The sequence below is a fragment of the Acartia tonsa genome, chromosome 10, assembly GCF_053477335.1.
Source record: "Acartia tonsa isolate MP-2025a chromosome 10, ASM5347733v1, whole genome shotgun sequence".
NCBI lineage: Eukaryota > Metazoa > Arthropoda > Copepoda > Calanoida > Acartiidae > Acartia > Acartia tonsa.
This window is the reverse complement of record NC_137269.1, coordinates 48,679,476-48,705,805: the sequence shown is the minus strand read 5'-3', so window position 1 is coordinate 48,705,805 and position 26,330 is coordinate 48,679,476. Positions and strand designations below refer to the sequence as shown.

The following is a 26,330-nucleotide window of genomic DNA, read 5'->3' as shown; positions in this document are numbered from 1 at the left end:
TTGCTTTTCCAAAGTCAGTATTAAATAATTTTTCCACAACTATAGAGATTATCTAGAGACACACTATTTAAATCAGCCAATAGGAGTACAGTGGAGGAACAACGCAGTCATACTATTGTTATAAAGTAAACAGTAAGATATATAAGTTGGAAAGAATTTTAATGTTAGAGGGAGATTTGAAATCTGCATCAAATTTTAAGGATTTTTATAAAATTAGTTTTTTTTTGTATAATTTTTTATCTAAAAGCGGAAATACAATTTAAGTTAATTAGTTTTGACCAATAGAAGAGGTGGATTGGAAACTACCTGCGTTTTAATTTGTTGAATGATGTACGACATGTATCAGAGCGCAGATAGTTTTAAATCCACCAATCACAGATATCAAAATTAATTAACTTAAATTGTATTTCCGCTTTTAGATAAAGAATTATACAAAAAACGAATTTTATAAAAAATCCTTAAAATTTGATGCAGATTTCAAATCTCCCTCTAACATTAAAATTCCTTCCAACTTACATATTCTAGTATACAGTGTTTAGTTAAAAGGAATGGACGAATTTTGGGGTCAGATGGACCATCTAGATGTACTATGTACATATATTTCCACATTATTCTAGTATTATTAACTGGTAAGTCTTAACTTCCAAAAGGTTTCGAATATAAATATCATCGTGTTCTTTAAACTCTACTGTGATATACGATAAATGGAATATAATATTCTATTCAGTGGCAAATGTCAAAACTTTCTAGAATGGATTTGTAAATTGAATTATTAATTCAAGGGGTTGTGATATTTTACTTGATACCGCCCTTGGTTGTATTTGAGGGGGGGGGGTGCATTAGGGTGGTGTAGACACCTGTCAGGGGGTTGAAGAGTTGGACCCCCCACTAAGGGTATGTATCTAGCCTCTTAACTTTGTCAGGGGGGTGGGGGTGCATTTGGGTGGTGTAGAGTGGTGCAGGGGTTTGGATCCCCAACTAAGGGTATGTATCCAGCCTCTTAACTTTGTCAGGGGGTGGATACACCCCCCTTTTGCACGCCTCTGATTCTATTCATGAAAATAAACAAGGATGATAACATACTTAAGTAACAAATCACAAAACTTTCTATTGATATATCAAAATCTCTTACCGAAATCATCAGACTTTTGAAGCAGTTGAAAAAACAACTATTTGCGCGTTATCGATGGATAGACTGACATTTAGAATTAACAGAATATTACTTTGTAAGTCTAATTAAAATCTAACATAAATTTGTTGCAAAATCGTGTAAATACTGTAAAAGGACATACTTTAATTTTTAGGATTTGATGATAAAGATGCTTCGTTTATAATAGGTGACTTTTTGATAACGAGTTGTTTTGCTTTCCAAATTGTATCTATTTGTTATAGGAATCATCATGCAAAGTTTAAAATGAATAGGACAATTCTAACATGTCTAAATTAACGACCGTACGTATAGACGGACGTACCGTCCCTAATTTTAGAATTATAAAAAGCTTCGCTTTTAAAATGTAATGTGTTTTTGTTTCCTACTGAGAATTTCAACGCAAAACTTTTTAAGACAGCCATAAATCATGAGTTTTCTTATTTTTAAAAGAAAAACATTTCAAACAACAAGTTTTAAAATTGATAAATTTTTGCTCTTTTCCTTTTTTGTTGAAGCTGTTTATAGTCCTATAAAAAAATTACGTCAAACAATACTTACTACAAATGACAAGTTAATGATAGGTTGCTAACATGGAACTAATTTATTGGTCAGATCGTTCATACAATAGGCGGGGAGGTGGATGGGGTGAATTGGGTGGTTGGAGGGTATCGTTATTTTAGCCTAATGTGAGTTTTACTTTATTAGAGAACATGAAAATTTGGTATAAGATTCAAGTAATAGTATATTCATTATATTATGCATATCAAATGCTGTTTTTAAGTCTAGCTGTCGTAATTTGAAAATAAATAACAAACAGCTTATTGCCTATAAATAAATGACGTCATACAAAACAAATTACCAATGATAGGCCAGTGTACATCTTACCAGAGCTGGATCTTTAAATCATTTCAATGGTGCGCCAAATCGGGGTGAGCCAACTTTCCACCAATGAGAGCACAGCATTTTACGAAATGCCGCGCTGTGATTGGCTGAAATTATGCGCACCCCGATTTGGCGCACCATTGAAATGATTTAAAGATCCAGCTCAGTGGTCAATAACAATGTATACTGGCCTATCATTGGTCAAATGTATTATATGACGTCATTTTTTATAGGCACCATAAGCTGCTCGTGCTCATAAAAAATAAAAAGTTTTAGTCTGCTTTTTTATTTTATTTAATTGTTGTAACTTTTTATTAATAAAATTAATTCAAAACATTTTTATCTTTCCATTAAAAAGTATCAAAATTATTTAGACAAAGAGCGAAAAATACACAAAAAAAATTTTGCAATTGTTTTGAGCCCGCATTTAAAATAAAATAACGAAGACAAGGACAATTAAATCCAAAAGTAGCAAGGTTATCTGGAGAAATGGGTTGATGATGATAAACAAAATTATCCCTTTCTGTTGTTAAAATTAGTTGTGAAATCTTTTGGACAATCAACTTAATATAAAAACTAAACAAAATTCAGTAGAAGTCCCCCAAAGTTGTTAAGCCAACTAATAAGAAAACATTATTATTAAACTTTGGGGACTAGTGGAATAAAAAGCCTAATGTCCCCTCCCTCACTGGGTTGGAAGAAGAAGGAAACACTTTCAAGGGAGACGGGACGGAAAATCAAACTGGTCCTCGAATTTTCATGAACATGATATACAATTCGTTGGCCGGAAAACTTTATAGAAAATTTTAAATTAATGATTCTAAAATACAAAAGTGATAATTTTGTTATTAGTTATCGTTAGTGTAATAAAAATTGTGTCTTTACGATAGAATAATCAACATGGGTTGGGCAGTAGCTGTGCTTCTTCATTTAATTGCAAGATTGTTATTCAGGGAGGGAGGTGACATTTGGCTGTTTATTACACTAGTCCTCAAAGTTTTATAATATCGTTTTCTTATTCGTTAGATTAACAACTTTGGGGACTTTTACTGATTTTTGATTTGGCAGTTGAGTGCCTAAATATTTCAACCACTAATTTTGATCTATAGAAAGGGTCATATTGTGTATCATCATTAGGGATGTACATCAACTTATCGGCCATTGTCTTATACTTTTAGATCCCTGGTTGTTATTAATTTAATTAATAAAAGGTGAACATTCAAACTATGAGATTTCTTTTTGTGTTTCCAAGCACTGACAATTAAATTAAACATTTGAAAATTTAAGAAATTGTAATATAAACTTTATTCTACAAAAAAGGATTATGGATAACTTGTAATATATAATCATAGCATCGTATTATACAGCTTTCCAAGGATATGAAAATGAAAAATAATAAGATCAAAACCATGTTTGTTGGCCCCGAGGGGCTAAAGGTCCAGGCAAACAAATCTAGTATAGATTTTGTGATTTTTATTACTTTAATATTCGTGGGAAATACTATGCTATAAATAATTTTCCAGTATGGCTTAGAACCGTTTCTAATCCAGCGGATTTTAATCGGTTTCAAAGCTATACTAGTATTAGATTCCTTTAACAATTAGGTAATATGAAAACAAGGATGAAAACATCCAAAGTAGAAAAGCACCAAAAAAAATCATATAATGGACAAACAGACAAAGTGAGTTATAGAGCAGTTGTTTAGTTCTCAAACTAAAGAAAAAGGAGAAAGAATATAGAAAAAACATCCAAGAATATCACAAAACCCTAAAAAAATAACGTTTACATTACAATGTATAGATTTTTATGTTATATGAATCTTCATTAAAAATATCAGCTTTCTATCTTTAATATCATCCGAGAAAATCACTAACTGACGGACTGATGGACGTACGGATTAAGTGATTATAGAGAAGCTTCGCTACTAAAAACTACTTTTACCTTGGCTAATTTACTTTTGCTTGGGGTCGGAATCTTGCTAGGACTAGAACTTGCTTTGTATGTTGGTAACTTGGAGACTAGATTATCTGTGGACTGTTTGTAGCTGGGTGGGTCACCAGTTTCTGCTGCACGTGGAGAACACTCACCACTGCGGGGAGAACTAAAAACAATAATATGATTTTAATCATTTATGTTGATAATTCAAGGATTATGTTAAAGTTGTTAGCAGATCAGGGTAAAACACTAGAGGGAGAAAGGGTTAAATAACCGTATCTCCCCATCGCAACCGCCTTGTGCAACCCTTCTATTGGGTTATTGAAAATCAACCAATGGTGTCGCTTATATTAGCACAGCCAAGTAGCAGAAAATAATTTAGAAGCAGACGAAAAAGGTCTTTGAAAAAGTAAGGGAGGTAGTTGTATGTATATAAATCCATCCTATAGATCTGTTGTTAGCTTTGAAAAACCGATTATGAAAGATCATAATAATAATAAAAGCAGTTCTGTTTAAATTAAACTAGCGGCTACGCCCCCTAGAAGCCTCTAGGGGCACTTAAGGTTGGAGGGTGAAAAGTCGACATCTTCCCATTTTTAATTTGAGCTTCAAAAGAATAAAAAAATATTTTTTTGGGGGGGAGAGGGGTGAAGACATCCTCCCTAAAATAGTTTAAAACCTTTCCAGGACCTATAAGAAGCTTCACTATATAGGAGAACAATATCAGTTTAGCGGTTAGCGAGATCCTTCGGGACAGACAGATAGACAGACAAACATCCTTCTACTTTCTATTATAGATAGTTAAAAAGTTTGGTGAAAATTTACCTCGCAGAATTTGATTCAGATTTTCTTCTATTACCAGATTTTATAACAGTTGCTTGCCTGAAACAAATAAGCATATTTTTAAAATATAAGAATAGGAATAGATATTTATCGCATCGTATTATAGACAGCTTTCCGCGGATATTATATTGAAAAAATTATACGATTTAAAACAGTTAGATTAGAGGAGACAAAGGCCCAGGCTAACCAAACTGGTATTAATCTTATAATTTTTTAATATTTTGATATAAATACCTTGTCACTGGTTTAACAATTTTAGCTCCCCCAGTAGCCCCCACTCCCCCTTGCCTTGGCGAAGACAAACTTTTGCTCGGGCTTGACTTTGCTTTTGCAGGGGAGCCAATACCGCTGCTGCCGAAACTGCCGCGTCTCGTCTGGCTTCCTGTGTTGCTGCCAGGTGATTTGGTGCCGTTCTTGAGGGGTGAATTGGTTGGCGAGTTGGAAGCAGTTTTTGGCGGAGAACTGTTAGGACTACTCATACTCCGAGAATACTGAAAATACATGAAATAAAAAATTTTAAAAGGGCAATCGAAAGACAAAGCTTATTTAGTATTTATTTTAGAATCTTTCTTTCTTTTGTCATTTGTAGATGCTTTACGGAGCAGAGTATTCTGGTAAGCCGAGCGTTCTCGGCCCACAGGGTAACGAGTTCGGATTCAACGAGCCCTAGCCTTTAATTATTCTACCAAACAAACAAGCAGGATTCAATCATACAGAAATTATATATTTAAACTGAATAATATTTACAGGCAATGTTTACTATATATATACAACAGATTATAACAATGGTTAGGTTTTGAAGGGGGTGTGGGACGCTAGGGCTTAGCTCCCGGTGGTAGACAGGCTGTGGGGGTAGCGGTGGTAAAAGGGGAGGCAGCGCCTCCCGGTTATATAAGCGCGTGAGGGACGCGTGATAGTTGCATGTTTGAGTCCCCTCCCCACATTTAGGCAGGTCAGTTTGACCGCTGGGTGCGGGGTCAACAGCGGTCATGAGATAGATGGTGATATAATAAGATTAGTGCAGGGGGTTTGTTATCATAAGTCACAGCGAAGCAACTCTGTAAACGGCCTGTCCGTCTGGGTGTCGTATTACCACAACCTCCCCTTCAAGGGTTGCGTGGCTCCTGAGCCACCAGGCCTTGAACCTGGGGATACGACAGCCTATGCCGACGCAGGACAGGCTCTCCTTGGGGCACAGTTCGATGGAGGACAGCTCGGGCTACACAGGCTCCCCGGGACACTCGTTGCTCGGTCTGACTGTGGTTGGATATCAGCATTGTCAGCTCCTGGTTGGCCTCTAGGCGTGGGTTGGCGACGGCCAAGCCCCGCCGCTGGAAATTTTGCCTCGTCTGCAGGATTAGCTCGGCCTCAGCTGGTAACTGGACACGGAGGCCTAGGCTGACTCTGGTGGTTCCTAAGGGGGGAATGACGATGGCAGAGGGCGCATAGAACTCCATGGGGGCGCCTGCTTGGTTCAGGTTGCTTGGTCTCCTAGCTCCTACCCGGATGGGGATGGCTGTCATCAGCAGGTGGCACATGGCTTCAGCTTCGTCTTCTGGGGCGGCCTCTTCCATCGCAGTGGCTGGTTCTTCTCCTACAGGCTCGCTGCTGGCTGGCAGGTTCTCCATGTCCGCGTCAGGATTCCAGATGGCATCTCTGGGTGGCTCTGGAGCAGGCGGCGGCGGCGGTGGTTCGTTGGGCGGCTCCTGCAGGTTCTCTTCTACTGGGTCACGATCCTGGCCGCTAGGCTGTGGGGCGGCTGCGGCTGGCTGGTGTACTGGGAACTGTCCTGGGTCGCTAGCTGCGGGCGCCGCCGCTCCAACTGGCAGCTCGGTGGCATCCTCGTCGCCGTCCATATCAACTTGGATGTCTGCTGGGATCTGGTGGGCAGTCACATCTCCAGTGTATTTGCGCAGTCGGCCTACATGCGCGGTAACTTCTGAGATCCTGGCTACTGGGGAGGCAGGTTTGATGACATAATGTACCTCTGTAGCTTGCCTCACTACTTTCCAGGGGCCAGTCCATCTCTTGGTAATCTTGGCTGCCTTCCCTGGCACCAGGCGGGGGGCCAGGTACCAGACCAAGTCTCCAACCTCATACTTGGCCGTGCCTTCGTAAGCTGCCGCGCTCCTCCGGATGGCTCCCTCCTCCTTCTGCTGGATGGCATCATACACTGCATAGTAGCGCTGCAGGATAGCTTGGACGTTGGCTGGAACTGACGCATATTCGGTCTCTGGCAGCCGTAGTACCATGTCCACTGGAAGTTTGGCCTCTCTCCCAAAGAAGGCCAGGAACGGGGTCACGCCAGTGGATCTGCAGGCCTTGGTGTTGTAGGCGAAGGCGATGGCAGGCAGATGGGGCTCCCAGTTGTTATCGTCTCTGTCTAGGAACAGGCGCATGCCTGTGTTGAGCGTCCTATGAAACCTCTCCACTCGGTTGGACTGAGGTTGTAGGGTGGTGGATGTGTCAGGCCAATCTCAAGCCTGGAGGCCAGTTCCTGGAATACCTGGCCGGTAAATTCCATTCCATTGTCGGAATGGATCTTCAGGGGGCATCCGAACGTGGCCAGGTGACGGTGCAGCAGGGCCTCAGCCACTGTGAGAGTGCGCTTGTTGGGGATGGCGTAGAGGCTGACAAACCGGCTGAACCCATCTTGGCAGGTGAGGATATAGCGGTTCCCAGCTGGGGTCTCTGGCAGTGGCCCCACCAGGTCGATAAATAGGACTTGCTGTGGATACCCCTGGCGGGAGGGCACGTGGATCCCTTGCTTCAGTCTCTCCTTGGTAACCTTCTGGACACACTCAGGGCAAGTCTGAACCATCAGACGGATGTCACGGGCCAGGTTGGGCCACCAGAAGTGCATGGCAACGCGGGCGATAGTCGCGTCCATCCCAAAATGCCCAGCCATGGGGGTCCCATGGGCTAGAAAGAACGCGTCCTGCTGGAGGGCCGAAGGCAGCAGGTATCTTGTCCTCTCCCCTGTCAGGGTCTGGTCAGTGGTGGTGAGGCAGCCATGCTCGTCAAGCCCCAAGGCTGGGAAGCGGCTGGCGTACTGCTGCTCGTCTCGTTCCTTGCCACGCAGCTCAGCCTTAGTTGGGGCTTTGCCATCAGCCACCCATTGGCGGACACGGAGCAGGAGGGGGTCCTGTGTCTGGGCCTCCAATACTCTAGCTGGATCCAGTCGGGCGGCAGGGGGCCGGCTAGCTGCGGGCTCCCCTAGCTGGCAAAGGTTGTGGATATACTCAGCCTGCTCTGCTAATTCTTCGGCGCTAGCCGTTGGCATGTTGGCGTCTTCCCGGCGGCTGAGGGCGTCGGCGTTGGTATTCTGGGTGCCAGGCCGGTGGCAGACGGTAAAATCTAAGGCTGCTAGCTCCTCCTGCCAGCGGGCCACCATCCCTGTGGATGTGCTCAGTGATTTCATTTGTAGCAAGGCTGAGGAATCAGTGTTGATCTGGAAACTGCGGTAGGACAAGATGCCGTGGAATTTTCGGATCCCATACATAATGGCGGCCATCTCTCCCTTCCAGGACGGGTAGCGCGTCTCAGGGTTGGTTGTCTTGCGCCCCACGGCGGCAATCAGCCTCTCCTTGCCATCCTGGCATTGACTCAGTATGGCAGAGATGGCGCGGCTGCTGAAGTCTGTGGTGAGCTGGAATACCGCTGGCAAATCAAACCTGGGCGGCGCTCGGATGGGGGCCTTGCGGAACTTGTCCTTGAGTTGCAGCAGCTGGGCTTCCATCTCAGGCGTCCAGGTTAGGGTCTTGGCCGTCTTCTGCCGATTCATCTCGTAGGTGAGGTCTGCATACTCTGGGATGAACAGGCGGTAGTATCCAAAGAACCCCAGCAGCGCCAGCAAGTCCTTGGGGGTGATGGGGGCCGGCCAGTCCAGGATACGGTCAATATAGTCCTCTTGCATGGCTATCCCCTCACGGCTGAGGGTGTGGCCCAGATAATCCACCTTGGACCGAAACAGCTTGGTCTTGGCTGGCTTGAGGCGGATTCCTCCCCTGCGGTGGGCCTCCAAGACCTCTCGGAGCCTGGCCAGGTGGGCCCAGGTATCCTGGTGGAAGGTCAGGACGTCGTCAAGGTATGACTGGAGGTTGGCTGTGCCTAGTGGGTTTAGGACCCCTGCAATAAACCTGGAATAGACAGACGGTGCCGTAGCCAGGCCAAAGGGCATCCTTTTCCATTGATACAAGCCTCTGGGGGTGGTGAAGGCGGTGCAGGGCCGGCTGTCCTCGGACACACGGATGGTGTAGTATGCGGCCACCGCGTCTAAGGCACTGTAGACACGGTGCCCTCCAGCTCGTTCTACCAACTGCTGGATCCTAGGCAGGGGGTAGCTGTCCAGTTCCAGGCACTTGTTGAGGGCTCTGTAGTCGACGGCCCAGCGGGTGCTCCCGTCCTTCTTCTTGATGGGCACCAGGGGGCTGCTCCAGGCGGAGTCTGACGGCTCTATAACTCCCTCCTGTAGCCAGGTGTCCAGTTGTTTCTCCAGTTCAGCCTCTTGCCGCGGGTTCAGATCCCTAAATCTCTGGCGGATCGGCTGGGTCCCTGGCTTGAGGCGCAGCTGCAGCTCGACCACATCTGTGCAGCCGGGGGTAGAATTGGAGAAGACATCTCTGTATTCTGACAACATAGTCCAGACCTCCTTCTTGAGCAAGGGGTCTTTGCGCAGGAACTCGTTGTCTTCCATCTCCAGGGCCTCCCACAACTCTTGCATGTCTGGGGGCTCAGCAGGCTCTTGGAACGAGTGGAGACTCGGAGGAGGCTTATCAGAAACCTCTAAAATGTCAGGCTTGACCAGCTCCCCTGCCACTGGGAGGCCAGCGTCCAGCAGAAGGGGCGTCTCCCCTTCATTCACCACCAGCACTCAAATACAGTGGCGGATCCAGGCCTGTGGGCATACAGGCCTTCTGGGATGACAAGATCCTCCCCAAACCTCTGCTCTGGGGCAGCTAGTTGGATGGCATCCTTGGTGCGGTGGCCAACTAGCTCGACAGGGACCGCCATGACACCGCGGCCAGGCAAGACCACCCTCTTGGCCGTGCGCAGTTGGGGTGGCTGGCCGTCAGTTGGAGTGACAGCGCTTAGCCTGTATGTGGCTGGTGTGGGGCCAGCTTCGGCTCCGGGACCCACCGGCCGCGACTTGACGGGCTCGGCCTCGGGAGGGGCTGACGTGTCGGAGCCAGGTGTGGCTCCGGGGGCGTCCGGCCACGATTTGACGGGCTCGGCGCTGGGAGAGGCCAAAGTGCTGGGTCCAGCCTTGGCTCCGTGGGCGTCCGGCCGCGACTTGACGGGCACGGCGCCAGGAGAGGCTGAGGCCTGGGAGTTGATTGTGGCTCCGGGTACATCAGACCGCGACTTGACGGGTCTGGACTCGGGCTTGGCTGGTGGACTGGCTGGAGGTCCCAGGTAGAGGGGGCCAGGTGGACACGGCTGGCCGTTGATAAAGGTGTCGGCGGAGAAGATTGGTTCTGGAGGGCTGGCAATCTCAGGGAACGTTGTTGGCAGGCTCTCCCTCGGCACCTTGGGCACTGGGGGCAACCCCATGGCTAGCAGGTTGGCCCCCTTGTGTGCGTTGAGTTCGGCGTCCACCCAGTGTGTGCCTTTCTCAACCACACGCGGCTGCTCTGGCAGGGGGCCTGGCAGAGGCCCCTCATAACTTAGCTCTCTCTCGGCTGTCTCCCGGTCAATGGGGACGCCACGGAGTGGGATAAACTCCCCACGCGCCCACAAGCAAGGTGGTTGCATGTCGAAACAGAGCCTAGTTCCGAACTCCTTGAGAAAATACCCTCCTAGGTTCAGAGGGTGTGAGAGGTTCCGGACCACAGTTACGTGGTAAAGATGGAGGATAAGAGTGTGTGAGACTGCCATATATAATTCTTTCAATTTTCCTATTACCTGGAGGGGCTGGCCTTCCTCGTTAGCAGTCAGGATTTGGGTGTTGTCCGGAATCAACATGCGTTGCACGCCCATTGCGTGCATGAGGTGTTCAGAAATTACAGCAGACCCTGGTACGCGGTTGCCAGAATCGATCATGGCATCAACCTGTACATGCTGGGCAGGGTCAGGAGTAGGAAACCTCACCCTGATATGGCAGGGGAAGTGGAGGTCCTGCCCTTGAGACAAGGGGGCCTCCCGTTCGGCTGGGGTTGGCAGAAACTTCGGTGGTGGCCGAACCGCAGCTATGGTGGTATCGCTTACCATGGTGGCTTAGACTGTAGCTTCGAATCACTAGAGCTTATTAATTATCACTAGGTCAACAATTTTATATTTATTTTTATCACTTGGTTGACATTTATACACACTGATGTGTTGTTATCACTAGGAGCTCTAGGTGTGATTCTGGAAGCACTGGCAGCAGGGAATGTCCGTCCTGCAAGGTTCAGAGGGGTGACGGCGGTAGGGAATGACCCGTCCTACAGCGCCGCTGGTTCGAATCCCGAAAATGGCGGCAGGGAATGGCCCGTCCTACAGCGCCTCGGGTTCGAATCCTGGAAGGCAGCGGCAGGGAATGTCCCGTCCTGCCGTGCCTGTGGCTCAAAATCTGCTATCCGTCGCAGTGGTAGGGCTTACTTGTGTGCTGAAGCTTCGCAGCTACACATTGCCTTCTCAAGGAGACCAGCACCCAGCTGTCTGTCCCGTAGGTTTGGCCTGGGTGTCCTGGGGCTTGTCCCAGCTACACTTGCCAATTTAGACTCAGTTCTGTAACCGTCTGAGCTAAATTATCCGATTACCGTGGCTGCGCACCTAGCGCTACTCCTACACGGCACGGAAAAAGCGTCTTAACTGGCGCTTTTAGCAGGCTAAATCTGCTTGCCGTAGGCCAGAGGCCCACATATTGCGTTCAAAATGATGGAAATTCGACCTAAAAAGGCCGTCTCGCGGGTCAGTTGGCTTCTCAGTTGGCGGCTGATTGTCCCCTTACTTGCCAAAGGGTCCAATCAGAGGTAGAATAGGCTAGTTCTGTAAGGCTCGATTGAAACACGCTGACACCAAGTTCTGGTAAGCCGAGCCTTCTCGGCCCACAGGGTAACGAGTTCGGATTCAACGAGCCCTAGCCTTTAATTATTCTACCAAACAAACAAGCAGGATTCAATCATACAGAAATTATATATTTAAACTGAATAATATTTACAGGCAATGTTTACTATATATATACAACAGATTATAACAATGGTTAGGTTTTGAAGGGGGTGTGGGACGCTAGGGCTTAGCTCCCGGTGGTAGACAGGCTGTGGGGGTAGCGGTGGTAAAAGGGGAGGCAGCGCCTCCCGGTTATATAAGCGCGTGAGGGACGCGTGATAGTTGCATGTTTGAGTCCCCTCCCCACATTTAGGCAGGTCAGTTTGACCGCTGGGTGCGGGGTCAACAGCGGTCATGAGATAGATGGTGATATAATAAGATTAGTGCAGGGGGTTTGTTATCATAAGTCACAGCGAAGCAACTCTGTAAACGGCCTGTCCGTCTGGGTGTCGTATTACCACAGTATGTCTTCATTTTGCATTTTTATACTTATGATTCATCTTTTTTCTGATGGTCCAAAGAATTGAATTCTTTTCAATTCTAATCCTCCCTGTTCTATGGTCGAAGTTAAATACATTTTAAAGAAAAAGAAAAGTAAATCATTGAACAGTAAAAATGAAGTATTCATACTCCTGCAAAAATGTCTAACCTTTCCTTTGGTACTTGCATCAGTACCTCGCTGGTGTCTTGAAATTGACTGAGAATTTGACCTTAACAATGATTTAATGTATCAATTTTATTTACAAAATTTTATTTTTCAGCCTTTAAGTGTTTTTGCGCAAATCAGTATAAAAGGCAAGGCTGTAAAGCGGGGTAGAGTAAAGAGGTAACCCCCAACCCCCTCAAAAAATATTATTGGATTACACAGTCATTTAACCAACTCTACAATTAAAAATAATTCCCCCCCACCCCCAATAGAGATTTTTACCTTCTTTCATCCCTGAAATATAATAAAGCTTAGACGTCATTTAAACCAATATGTGCCTCTAAAATAAACAAGAAAAGGCAACGTTTATTGAGTGACGGACGGTCAGACACGTACAGCAAACCGTAATCATAGAGTAGTTGCATTCAGAGAGGGAGGGGACATTGGGCTGTTTATTACACTAGTCCCCAAAATTTTATATTAAAGTTTTCTTATTCGTTGGATTAACAACTTTTGTGACTTTTAAATTGGATTGGTCACTACATTGAGTGTCCAAGTGTTTCAATCACTAATTGTAATCTACATAAGGGGTATTTTTGTGTATCAGCATTAGGGATGTACATCAATTTATCGGTCATTGTCTTATCCCTTTAGATCCCTGTGAATGAATACTAGTGTTGGGCCGGATATCCGGCCATTTTCCATATCCGGACGGATACCGAAAATTGAAACTATCCGGATACCGGATATATGGCTGATTTCTAATCCGGTAATTTGCCGGATATTCGGAGTTTGTCAAATGTACCGGTATCCGGCCAAAAAAGTATCCGGCCCAACCCGAATGAATACCTTGAAAGTGAGGGAGGTGAGTTGTTTCTTGTGGAGGCCGGAGATACTGTTGAACCAGACCGACGGGGACGACAAAATGTTCGTCGGCTAAAAAAAACATTAATTAGAATCCAATTAAGAAAATGTATAACTTTTCCTAGTTTGCTTTCGGAATCGATTAATATCCGATGGATTTGAACCTGTTTACACCAATACTAAAAATCTTGCAATGCATCATATTACAGAGAATTTTCCACAAATATTATCATAATAAGGATGACAACATCCATAAAAGCGAAGCACTGAAACGGTAGGACAAACGGACATTAACACTTGTATAGTGTTAGAACTTAATTATCATAATATAAATTTATAAGAGTCAAAGCAAAATTATAAGTGAATTTGTTGTAAAACTGCCTGATACAGGATAATTTTTATTGACATACTTACATTTTTAGGGCTTGATTATAGAGTTGCTTCGCTTATTACATTATACTTTGTTGTCCCAGGAATTAATATACCAAAAATCAGATCAATCCGATGATTTGATCACATAAAAATTTGTTGTTAAAAAAGTAAAAAAATCAACATGTTTAAAATGGACGTACGGGCATTTTGGTAATGATTATAGAGTTGCTACGCTTTCTAAATCGTACCTAACTACTAAAGGAATCACCATGCAAAATTTGAAATCGATAGGACAATTCTAACATGCCTAAATTAACGGAAAAAGCTATCCGTTACGGACGTACGGACGTACGGACGGACGGACGGACCGACCGACCCTAATTATAGAAAAGCTTCGCTTTTAAAAATCATCTAAAACGACCAAGCTAATATTGCTTGATTTACTTCTACAAGAGATGCGATTGATAATGAAGATTTTTTTCTTTGAAATATATTTCGTTATGAAGCAGCAGTAGTTACTAATTTATAAATGTTATGGTTGAGATAGATTTATAACTGTTAAAAGTGTCATAAGATTAATACCAGTTAAATATTCGCAGAAAGCTGTCTTTAATATGAAGCAATACATAACTATTATATGTCCCTAGCATCTACTCGAGAGGGAAGTGACAGAAAAATAGATTAAATCAAACCCTAGACTTAAATTTAAAATAAAGTAGCCTTAAACCATTCCTGAACCTATGTGGCACCCTTAAAAGAACTTATTTAGTTCACTGGTTGGCGAGATCTTAACGAACAAAAAAAACCTTACTACTTTAATAATAGGATTATTGATAACTATCAAAATAAAAGTTGAACTTTTATAAGGAGTGCCCAAAAATCTTTATACCCAGGGAGGGAGGGGACACTGGGCTGTATATTAAAATAGTACCCAATGTTTTATAAAAATGTTTTCTTATTGGTTGGCTTTATAACTTTCATTGAACTTTGATTAGTTGGTTAATTAAGTTGAGTGCCCAAACGTTCATCTACTAATTGTAATCTACAGAAAGGGTAATTTTGTGTATATAATTGGGGATTTAAATCAATTTAACGGCCATTGTCTTATCCCAAAGGTATGCAAACACCTATTCTAATTCGTTGGCTTAGAAAATTTGGGTAATTTTACGGAACATTGTTTGGTTAGTTCAAAACTAGTAGTGCACTAACGTTTCAACCAATGATTTTAAGAAGTGGTAGCTATTTTATTATCATTGGGTAATTATTTCTATTAATCCGTCTATTGTCTTATCCCTTTAGATCCCTGGTGCCCAAAATTTTAAAATCTCTTTTTTATACATTACCTCATCAATTTTCGGTACTTAAAACCAATAATATTCAACTACAGAAGGGGTATCCTTGTTTCATAATCATTGGGGAGGTATGTCAATTTATCCGTCCATTGTCTTATCCCTTGAGATCCCTGGTTTATTACACTGAGATGGCTTTTTTGAAAGATAAATGCCGCGTTTTTTAATTTTTTAGACATTGATTGATTGAACGATGACGATAGGATTTCAACAGAGTATACAACTTAAGAATTCAAAATTTTAAAATTATTATTTTAGCCATTTGTATAATGTCTAATATGCATTAATTAATATGCAGCAAAAATGGATTAAAGATAATTTGAAGGCCGTACAACAAAAGCGAAATAATTAAATAAATAGTTGTACACTCTGTTTAAATTTCGCGAATTCAAAAAACGCGACATTCATCTTTCAAAAACCCATCTCTGGTACCCAAAGTTTTCTACCTGACGTCGCCAAGATTTGCTCTTTGTAGCTGGGGGCTGGTCTGTATACTCATGTCTCGTCGACATCTTGGGTCCACTTGCTGAGTCTCCAGTTCATCTTGTAACTGAAAATGAAAATTATAAAAGTAGCTTAAAACCTGTCTAAAAGTAGTCCGGCCGACAAGGGTGTTTCATACATAATTATGCTCAATATTGATGGGAATGTTGACAAGAAGTTTCAGCCGTCTATCTTTAAATAGGAGCTTAGAAAATAATGTTTCCTTCCAAACGTTTCAGACAGACCGACATACGGACTGACAATTTTAGAGTAGCTTCGCTATTAAAAAATTAATTGCCTTCTGATCATTTGTAAGGAATTGACTTATATTTCCGACGCCGTTAGCTGTTTTCAAAGACCCAATACAAAATCGGGATAGGGTCCCTACCCAGTTGGCAGAGTTACATATAGCTGATGCCCCCTCTATTTTTTTACTTTAATTAACTAAATATCATAGAATCATAATAGAAAAAGTATACGACAATTAATAAAAGGTTTATGATGAATAAGTCCTGAATAGATTTGCAGGTCTGATATGTAATCAAAAGGGAGTACATTATATTTTGTAATTAAAATATATATATAACAGTAATAAGAATTCACACAGCCATAGAATATGCTCTAAAAGTATTCCATTGCATAGCCCAGTTTTTTTTTATTATTTCGGCTTAAGATGTACTTTTGTTACAAAACATTGCATTGTTACTCAGGGAAGAAGTGAAGAATGCTAATTATAAATCATTATATTGTTACTTGGTTGTTGCACCAGATTTTCATGTATTTTGAGAAAGTGATGCTCGCAACTGGCTAAAATAACGTTACCCAACATCTAACCCTTTACCCATTCTCCACCCCTCCTACTGGAGAACGAAGTGACCAATAAATGAGAATCATATTAGCAAACAAATTTTTCCCCTATCAATATATCCTATATCCATTATTTAAAATAATTTACGACACTTTTTCTTAAAAACCTGGCATTAAAAAAATATGACCTTTACATTTACTGGGGATAAGGGTGGTGGTTGTATTTTTTCTTTAATTGTCATATCTCTGGTTCCCTTATTAATGCTGATAATGTATCATGTAAACTATTTACATAACTACCACACCTGCCTTCAACTGAAAGTGGACAAAATAAAGTTTTTTTTAAAATCAAATCATTTGTTACAGCTGTTATTTATACAAGTTTATCTAAAACTAATGATATTGCCCTTAGAATTAGGAACAGATTCAAAAATATATTTACGATACATTTATTGCTTTGAATTTTATTTTTAAAATACTATATACTATACATTGCAATTGTTTCACAACCTATAGGCAAAAATGTACTAGTTTTGTAAATCATGAAAACCTAATTTTTGTAAAAGCATTGTGTGAACCATAGACATGTCAGTATTTAGACTATAATCTTAGTCTGATGAATATTATTAGAAAACCTAATTTTTGTTGAAGCATAGTGTGAACCATACACATGTCAATATTTTGACTAAAATCTCAGTCTTATTATTATTGTTAGAAAACCTAATTTTTGTTGAAGCATAGTGTGTAAGCTAGAAAGGTCAGTGTTCAGCCCATACTCTCAGTCTGATGATTATTCTGGGAAAACCTAATTTTTGTTAAAGCATAGTGTGTAAGCTAGAAATGTCAGTATTTAGCCCCTAGCTACCAATAACAATTGATTTGTTGAATTGTGGAAAACTTAATTTTTGTTGAAGCGCAGTGTGTAACAATGAAAGGTCAGTATTCAGCCCATATTCTCAGTCTGATGAATATTCTTGGAAAACCTAATTTTGGTTGAAGCATAGTGTGAACCATAAAAAGGTCAGTATTCAGCCCATATTCTCAGTCTGATGATTATTCTTGGAAAACCTAATTTTTGTTGAAGCATAGTGTGAACCATAGACATGTCAGTATTTAGACTATAATCTCAGTCTGATGAATATTCTTGGAAAACCTAATTTTGGTTGAAGCGCAGTGTGTAACAATGAAAGGTAAGTATTTAGCCCATACTCTCAGTCTGATGAATATTCTTGGAAAACCTAATTTTGGTTGAAGCATAGTGTGTAACATAGAAAGGTAAGTATTTAGCCCATACTCTCAGTCTGATTATTATTCTAAGAAAACCTAATTTTTGTTGAAGCATAGTGTGTAGCATAGAAAGGTCAGTATTTAGCCCCTAGCTACCAATAACAATTAATTTGTTAAATCCTGGAAAACCTAATTTTTGTTGAAGCATAGTGTGAACCATAGAAAGGTCAGTATTTAGCCCATACTCTTAGTCTGATGATTATTCCCTAGAAAACCTAATTTTTGTTAAAGCATAGTGTGAACCATACACAACACATGTCAGTATTTTGACTAAAATCTCAGTCTTATAATTATTGTTAGAAAACCTAATTTTTGTTGAAGCATAGTGTGTAAGATAGACAGGTCAGTATTTAGCCCTTAGCTAACAATACTACCAGTATGATGATTATTCTTGGAAAACCTAATTTTTGTTGAAGCATAGTGTGTAAGCTAGAAAGGATAGTATTTAGCCCCTAGCTACTAATACTATCTGTCTGATGAATCTTCTTGGAAAACCTAATTTTGGTTGAAGCATAGTGTGAACCATAGACATGTCAGTATTTAGACTATAATCTCAGTCTGAAGATTATTATTAGAAAGCCTAATTTTTGTTGAAGCATAGTGTGTAAAAAAGAATGGTCAGTATTTAGCCCCTAGCTACCAATAACAATTAATTTGTTAAATCCTGGAAAACCTAACTTTTGTTGAAGCGCAGTGTGTTACAATGAAAGGTCAGTATTTAGCCCATACTTTTAGTCTGATGAATATTCTTGGAAAACCTAATTTTGGTTGAAGCATAGTGTGTAACATAGAAAGGTGAGTATTTAGCCCATACTTTTAGTCTGATGATTATTCTTAACCTAATTTTGTTGAAGCATTGTGTGAACCATAGACATGTCAGTATTTAGACTATAATCTCAGTCTTATAATTATTGTTAGAAAACCTAATTTTTGTTGAAGCATAGTGTGAACCATACACATGTCAGTATTTTGACTAAAATCTCAGTCTTATAATTATTGTTAGAAAACCTAATTTTTGTTGAAGCATGGTGTGAACCATAGAGAGGTCAGTATTTAGCCCTTAGCTAACAATACTATCAGTCTGAAAGTGCATAATGTTTATCTAAACACTTATAGGAATCAAGGAGGGAGGGGATAAGACAATGGCCGATAAATTGATGTACATCCTCAATACCGATACGCAAAATTACCCCTTCTGTAGATCACAATTAGTGTTTGAAACGTTTGGACAGTTAACTTACTGAACAACCTATCAAAATTTAATTTAGGTCCCAAAAAGTTGTTAAGCCAAAGAATAAGAAAAAGTTACTATAAAACTTAAGGGACTAGTGTAATAAACAGCCCAATGTCCCCTCCCTCTCTGAGGAACAATACACTTATCTAGAGTAGATTACCAGCCAAACTTTATTGTCTTTTTTTAATGTATTTCTTTACCTCTAATCACCTGCACCTTAAACTTTAGTTTTAAGGGGTGATTTATATCAATAAATTCAAATGCATAAATATATGTCAAATCTCGTCAATTTAGGTTGCTAATATAGAGCTCATTTATTGGCCAGTTCGTGCATCCAGTAGGAGGGGAGGGGAATATATTACAGGGAATGGAAGGTCGTTGTTCATTATTTTAGCCCGCACCGTGTTTCACTTTATTAAAGAACATAAAAATCTGATGTAAGATCCAAGTAATAATATATCCATTAGTGCATAAGAAATTTTCATACTTTATAATTCTACTAGCGGCTTCGCCCCTAGCCTCTAGGGGCGTCGCCCTATTTAGTTATGGGAAGTCAACCCTCCTTAATAGAAATATTAAAAAAAAAATATTCTTTGTTTAATTACTCTGTGGTTAAAGTAAACCCAGGTTGTGCGCTTTATGCACAAAAATTTTAATTTGTACAAATTAAACCCAGGTTGTTTGCCGTATACACAAAAATTTCAATTCGTAAAAATTAAACCTAGTTTGTTCGCATACACAATAATTAAAATTTAAAAAAAGAATTTAAATTTTTTTTTTTTTGGGGGGGGGGGATTGATGGGGGCTTCGCCCCATGTTGCAGTGGGGTTCCCTCACCCCAATTACTGGTTTTTGTTTACAAAAATTTTAAAAAATTTAATTTTTGGAAGTGGGGATTTTTTTTTTATTTTTGGGGGGGTTGGGGTGTCCCACCCCCCAAGAAAATAGCTTAAAACCACCAGAGGACCAGTAGGTATATTCCTAGAAGGGTAGAGCCCAATTTGATCAGCAGTAACTGAGATTTTTAAAAAAATGTAAAAAAAAAATTATAAAGAAGGTGTATCAACTTTTTTTTTTATAGCTAGCCGGTTCTTTTAGTAAGTAGTAGATGTAAAGTTTTTCATAGAATTCAGATATGCAATCGGTTTTTTTGTAGACCTCTTATTTTTTAAGTAATTTAAGTTTTTTAAAAAAATAATTAAGTTGGTTTTAAGGTACTAAAACACAACAAAATAAAAGAAGAAAATGGCCAGTAAGAACAAAAATAGTAAGATCTTTAATTTGACAACTTACTTTTAAAATTCTGTTGAGTAATTATTGAAAAATCTATTTTTTTAACCTCGGTTTAATAAAAACTTTAGACCTAAATATTTTCTCAAACAGACATAAAAAACATGGGTTCATATATACCTTTAGAATCAGAAAAATATTACGAATCCATTGTAAGCAAAATTGAAAAAAAGTAAAAAAATAAAAAATTAAACAAATGGCCAATTGTATTTTTTGTTCAGGCAACACTATCGTCTTCCCTTTTTTACCCCCTCTTTACCCCCTTCCCATTTTTATACTCAATTCAAGAATTAAGACGTTGCCTGTACAATATAATATGATATTTTCATATAATTCCTTTTATTGTAGTTTATATACTATATTGTAAACTTTTTTTTCAATTTTGCTTACAATGAATTCATAATATTTTTCTGATTCTAAAGGTATATATGAACCCATATTTTTTTACCTGTGAAATAATAAAATTAAATTCAAAGTTTTTATTCTCATGGGTTTAAAAAAATCGATTTTTTCAATAATTACCTGACAGAATTGAAAAAGAAAGGTGTCAAATTAAAGATCTTATTATTTTTGTTCATAATGGCCATTTTCTTTCTTTTTTTTGTTGCATTTTAGTACCTTAAAATCGACTTAATTTTTTTTTTTAAACTTAAATTACTTAAAAAATAAGAGGTCTACAAAAAAAAACCGATTGCATATCTGAATTCTATGAAAAATTTTACATCTACTACTTACTAAAAGAACCGGCTAGCTATAAAAAAAAGTTGATACACCTTCTTTCCTAAAAATTTGTGTTGCTCTATCTACTGTTATTAAGTCTATTTTCTACAATGTGTAAATATATCTATTACATAAATAAAGCATTTCTTGCAACCTACAATTAGTTTCAAAGACGTGCACAATGATTTTGGTTGAGGGAGGTGTAACTAACGTAAAAGATTATTTTAATTTGAAATTAAAAACACCATAACTGTAAGTTTTATAGTGTTCATTTCATAATAAAGTTTTCTAGTGGTTTTCCTAGTAAAGCCCAGAAACTCCTCCTTATTTTCCTAGGCTAGGTTAGTTATATAAGGTAAATTTATAGTTTAAAGGCCCCACTCCATATTAAAAACCCTATTCCCCCTATGGAATTTTTTTTTTTTTTAAATATAGGGGTTCATGGACGTCCAATCTTTTAATTTTGAGGGGGGTTTTCTATGTCCCTTTTAAACATTTAACATCCCACCTACTAATTTTTTTATCGTACAACATAAATTTAATTTAATTCAGTATTTTATAAATTTTTTCATTCATTTTTGTAATCTAATGCAACATTATTGTTATTTTTTAATATTTTTTTGGATCTACTGCAGTTCATGGTAAAATATTGCTGGTAACGAATGCTTCCTGTTTCCTGGCAATGTTAGAAAATTCCTGGATCTAGCATAACAAGAAATATTTCTGGAGCTACCAATGTTTAACTTTCCTGGTTGCCAGCAATTTATGCATATTCCTGGCCACTGCCATGTTTGAAATATTCCTGTTAAAAAGCAATATTTCCCTTTTTAATTCCCATTTCCCTTTTATTACACTTACCCCACAATTAGAGGTTGATAAGATTTACACAACTCAAAAGTTGCTATTTTGGCATGTTTTTCTGATGTGGTGGGGGGTGGGAGGGTAATGGTGTTTCTCTGTATTAATTCATTCAAATTTTGGCGCGAAAGTATTAAACTTTCCCGTAAAGTTTATACAGCCTCAAAAGAGGAGGGGATGGCGTTAATTGAATTTAAAAACTCGCGCTACAAAATTCTGACACGAATTTAATCATATGTGTGTAAAGGTTTATTGATTTTAATTTGAAATTCTAAAAAAGGGAGGGAATGAAATAATTTGAAATAAAAATTTCCCGCCATAATCTAGTTACTTACATGGTTTCATGGTCTGTATGTCACAGTTACGCCACTCTTTTTGTTGATTTAGGCTAGAATTGTTGGCATTATCCTCATAGATTTTTTTTTCAATTTTGATCCCCCCTTCCTGGACGCGGCACTTTTTTATAATTAGGTTAGTTTAGGTTATAGAGGCTAGTATTAAGTTTTGGCATTCTATAGGCGTTCAAGTTCGTTGGTTTTACTGTTTAATTTCAAAGCCTCACTTAGAAAATAATTAATTTATTAATAAGAAGAAAATTACGAATTTATCTCCCCCACTTTTCAATATATTATAAAAATAAAAAGGCGCGCCCAAATTTTGGAGCGAAATTGGATATAAAGATAGAAACAGTTAAATTTATAGGTAAAGATCCAACTCTCCTATATCATTCCCCCACCTTTTTTAATAAAATAATTGAAGCAACTGTCCCTTATTAATCATTGCTGTTTACCCCCTAAGAAAATGTGATAAAGGGTATGGGGTAAAAACTCCTTTAAGCCAGTAATCTTCTCTCATTGCTGGTAACCTGGAAAATTTGCAGATTGCCAACTAACAGGAACCTAGGATTTAGGGGAATATGCGTGCTGCTGGATCCAGGAATCTTGTAATATTGCCAGGAACCAGGAAGCATTCGTTACCAGCAATATTTTACCATGAACTGCAGTAGATCCATTTTTTTTAATGTAAGTCCTCAAGTCGATGTTTTTTGTTACCAAAAATATCTTTTTCACTTATCTCTTAAGTGTGTAAAAAGTAAGATCCTTTTCTGAGTACCTTTACAGGAATCTAAAAGGATATGACAATGGTCGATTAATTAATGCACATCCACAATGATGACACAAAAAATAACCCTTTGTGGACACTTAACCTTATAAACCAACCAATCAAAAAGTTCACAAATGTTTTATGTTGACCATTAAGAACACGTTATTATAAAAATTTGGGGACTAGTGTAATAAACAGCTCATTGTCCCCTCCCTCCATGGTAAAAAGTAAGATCCTTTTTTGAGTACCAAATTTAAGAGCTTTAAATACAACAGGGGTAAACGGAATATTGCTCAGGAGAAAAATATTTCCCAAATATAATTATAAAATGTATTATAAGTCGCTATTTCACAAAGAAAATTATATTATATAATCTCAGAGAGAAATTGGGCTGTCTATTAACCTAGTCCCCAAAGTTTTTTAATAGGGTTTTCTTATTGGCTTAACAACTTTGGGGACTTTTACTAAAATTTGATTGTTTGGTTTATTAAGCTGGGTGTCTAAACGTTTTAACCACTAATTGTAATTTACAAGAGGTAATTTAGTGTATCAATTGGGGATTTGCATAAATTTATCGGCCATTGTCTTATCCCTTTAGATCCCTGCTAAAATTAAATATTTTAGAATGAAAGAAACTTTTTTTGCAGATATCCTTTTATATCCCTGAAAGTTTTAGTTGTTGAAAATATCTAACATTTCTATTTTTTAAATGTAATGTGCATTTCAAACGTTATAGTACGTTTTTTAAAAGTTTTTACATAAATAAAGAAATTTTTTATACAGTTTTACAAGTTTTAATGGACACACTAGTGACTATTTTATACCCATTAGACTTTGAGAGGAAAAAGCTTTTTAAAACCATCATAATTTTGATAATATGATTATCAATATATCGCATATTATTATTGACAGTTTTCCGCCGATATTTTTATAAAAATTAAAAGATTAAAACAAGTTTTGTAAGATTTCAGGGGCCAAAGGTCCGGCTTAACAAAACTGTTATTAATTTTAATTAAGATTTTTTGTTCAATATTCGTGGAAAATTGTCTGTAATACGATGATAAAAATTTTCATCCCACCCATAACATTTTAGGGAGAAAATGAATTGTTTCTTTTTTGTGGAGATAACATTTTTGCGAAATAATAGTTATTTATCCCAAAAATTATACACTGCTTTTCCACGGATATTTAAATTAAAAGATAAAAACTACTTTGTAAATCAACCTTTTACAATTAAAAAACAAACAGCCGGAAAACTAAACCTTTTTTTTAAAATTCAGTGCAGTCAAACAGGTTTAAATTTAAGGATTAGTCGTGTCTGAAGCGCAGCTGCCGAGCCCTACTATTTGCGCGGCTGCGGCGCAGATGCCGAGCCCTGCTAATTACCTGGCTGCAGTGTTGACGTAGTTCTCCGATTAAATCACTCATCTTTTCAATCTCTTCCTAAAATTATAAATTTCCAAAATATTAAAACATTCGTGAAATTTTTTCCAGTATGGCTTCAGAACCAATTAATATCCGCTGGATTAGAACTAGTTCTCAGCCATACTGAAAAATTCTATATGGCATGGTATAAGAGACAATTTTCCACGACTAAGAAAATTAAGATCTCAAGATTAATACCAGTCATGTTATTCCGGTCTTTGGCCACTTTAAGCTAACAAAACTGGCATCAATCCTCTATTTTTTTCATTTAACTATCCGCGCGGAAAGTTTTCTTTAATACGATTAATACCTCTTTAACTAAGGGCAGCCAAGTAAATCATACAGTAATTATTTCTTTATGGGGTAATTTCTCTATAGATGGTGGTGGTACCCTCCCCAAAACACTTATACACCGTCCCAGGATATATAGAACGAGAAATAGGTTCAGCATTTAGCGAGATCCTTCAGTACAGACAGGCATATAGATATCCTGTTACTTTTATATAAGGATTATTTTACCTTTAGAGTGTCTTGTTCTTTTCTTTTCTCCTCGACCATTTCTTTGTAATTATTTCGTTCCTCTTTTAGTCTCCTGTATGTATAATGGATATTAGATATACGTGGATATATTGACATGAGAAAATTTGTCGTCACTTTGGGTTGCTAATATGGACCTCATTTATCGGTCAGTTCGTCCAACAGTAGAAGGGAAGGAGATAGGGTAAAGGGGGTACATTGGGACTATCGTTTTTTTAGCCAGCCGAGAGTATCACATTCTTAAAGTGCATGAAAATCTGGTGCAACATCCAAATTAAAATATATCTATTCTTGTAATACATATTTTATTTATTTTATGTAAATCTTATATATTTGTTAATTGTTTTTTTATAATCGAAATGTTATCACTTGCATATAACACCATATTTTCATGTATCTAATAAAGTGTTGCTCGCAGCTGGCTGACTAACGATACCCCCTTCTAAGATTTTCAGTCATATATGAAAATAAATTTGCCATTTTTTAAAAGGGCATAAACTTATACAAAGATGTATATTCATGTTTTTGAGATTTACTTTTATCGTAATTATTATTATTTGAAAATTCTTAATTTTACAAAAATATTATTTTTATAAATGTAATAGTTAAAATCAGGAATGAGGTATAACCAACAAGTGAAATTAATCTAATATAACTTTGGGAAGCAAAAAAAATAACTGAAATCACAATACCTGGCGAGACTTTTGTATTTATCCTTCTCTGCTTTGTCGACAGTTTTGTCCTTGTCTTTGCCAGCTTCAGCCTTCTGAAGTTGACCCTCCAATTCGCTGATTTTCTCCTCCATGGCCTGAAATTAGCAACAGTTATTTTAATAAGCTTCAAGTCTCTAAAACTGATTTATAATGAGGGATCTTAAGGGATAAGACTGTGTATGAAAAATTAATATAATACACCCCCAATTTTGATTTTTAAAAATTTAGTATAAAATTGTTGGTTGAAAAGTTTAAACACAAGGTTCTGCTTTTACAAGCGGATGCACAACTAGCATCTAGAGACTCTGTATATAAAGGAAGGGGGGAAATAAAAAGCTTAAGGGCTTGGATAAGAAATCAAATAAAAGCAATCCTGTGACTAATACTAGTAACTACTAACTAATTTATGATGAGAGTTCGAGTTTTAGTCTCCATGTTGCAACTCGAATTTCTCAATTGAATAAATTCACGCAACTTCCCCTGGTTGTGTAAGAAGGGGATTATTGAGTAAGTTTGGATACTTAATAGTCACGTACATTACATCTGTACATCCCTTATCCCAAGCTCCTCTGCAGAGAGCGTCATTCATTACGGTGACTTAATTTGGGACACCTGCCATACTCGGCGAGGGTGAGGTAATAATGAGTAGCTCTCACGAGATAGCGGGTCAAGTCATAATGTGCTTGAACGTGGAGCTTGATAGCCCTAGTGGCTATACAAAGGTGTCTTTGCCTACTCCATGACGACTTAGGTCCAAACCCTAAGAGACTATGGCTAATCAATCAACCAACTAATTTATATA

General features: G+C 39.0%; 1 protein-coding gene across 1 annotated transcript in view; it reads right to left on the bottom strand.

Annotated features, from left to right (window-relative positions):
• The window catches only part of LOC145330229 (uncharacterized), a 158,196-nt gene that overhangs the window by 42,960 nt on the left and 88,906 nt on the right, over window positions 1-26,330 (bottom strand). Inside the window, exons 8-16 of the mRNA XM_080174839.1 lie at window positions 25,508-25,623; window positions 24,798-24,870; window positions 24,240-24,296; window positions 15,517-15,620; window positions 13,335-13,421; window positions 12,489-12,549; window positions 5,045-5,301; window positions 4,793-4,849; window positions 3,974-4,133 (exon numbers count right to left, since the gene is read on the bottom strand). Of these exons, the coding sequence (XP_080030965.1) occupies window positions 3,974-4,133; window positions 4,793-4,849; window positions 5,045-5,301; window positions 12,489-12,549; window positions 13,335-13,421; window positions 15,517-15,620; window positions 24,240-24,296; window positions 24,798-24,870; window positions 25,508-25,623 (972 nt within the window). The remainder of the gene's footprint in view (window positions 1-3,973; window positions 4,134-4,792; window positions 4,850-5,044; window positions 5,302-12,488; window positions 12,550-13,334; window positions 13,422-15,516; window positions 15,621-24,239; window positions 24,297-24,797; window positions 24,871-25,507; window positions 25,624-26,330) is intronic.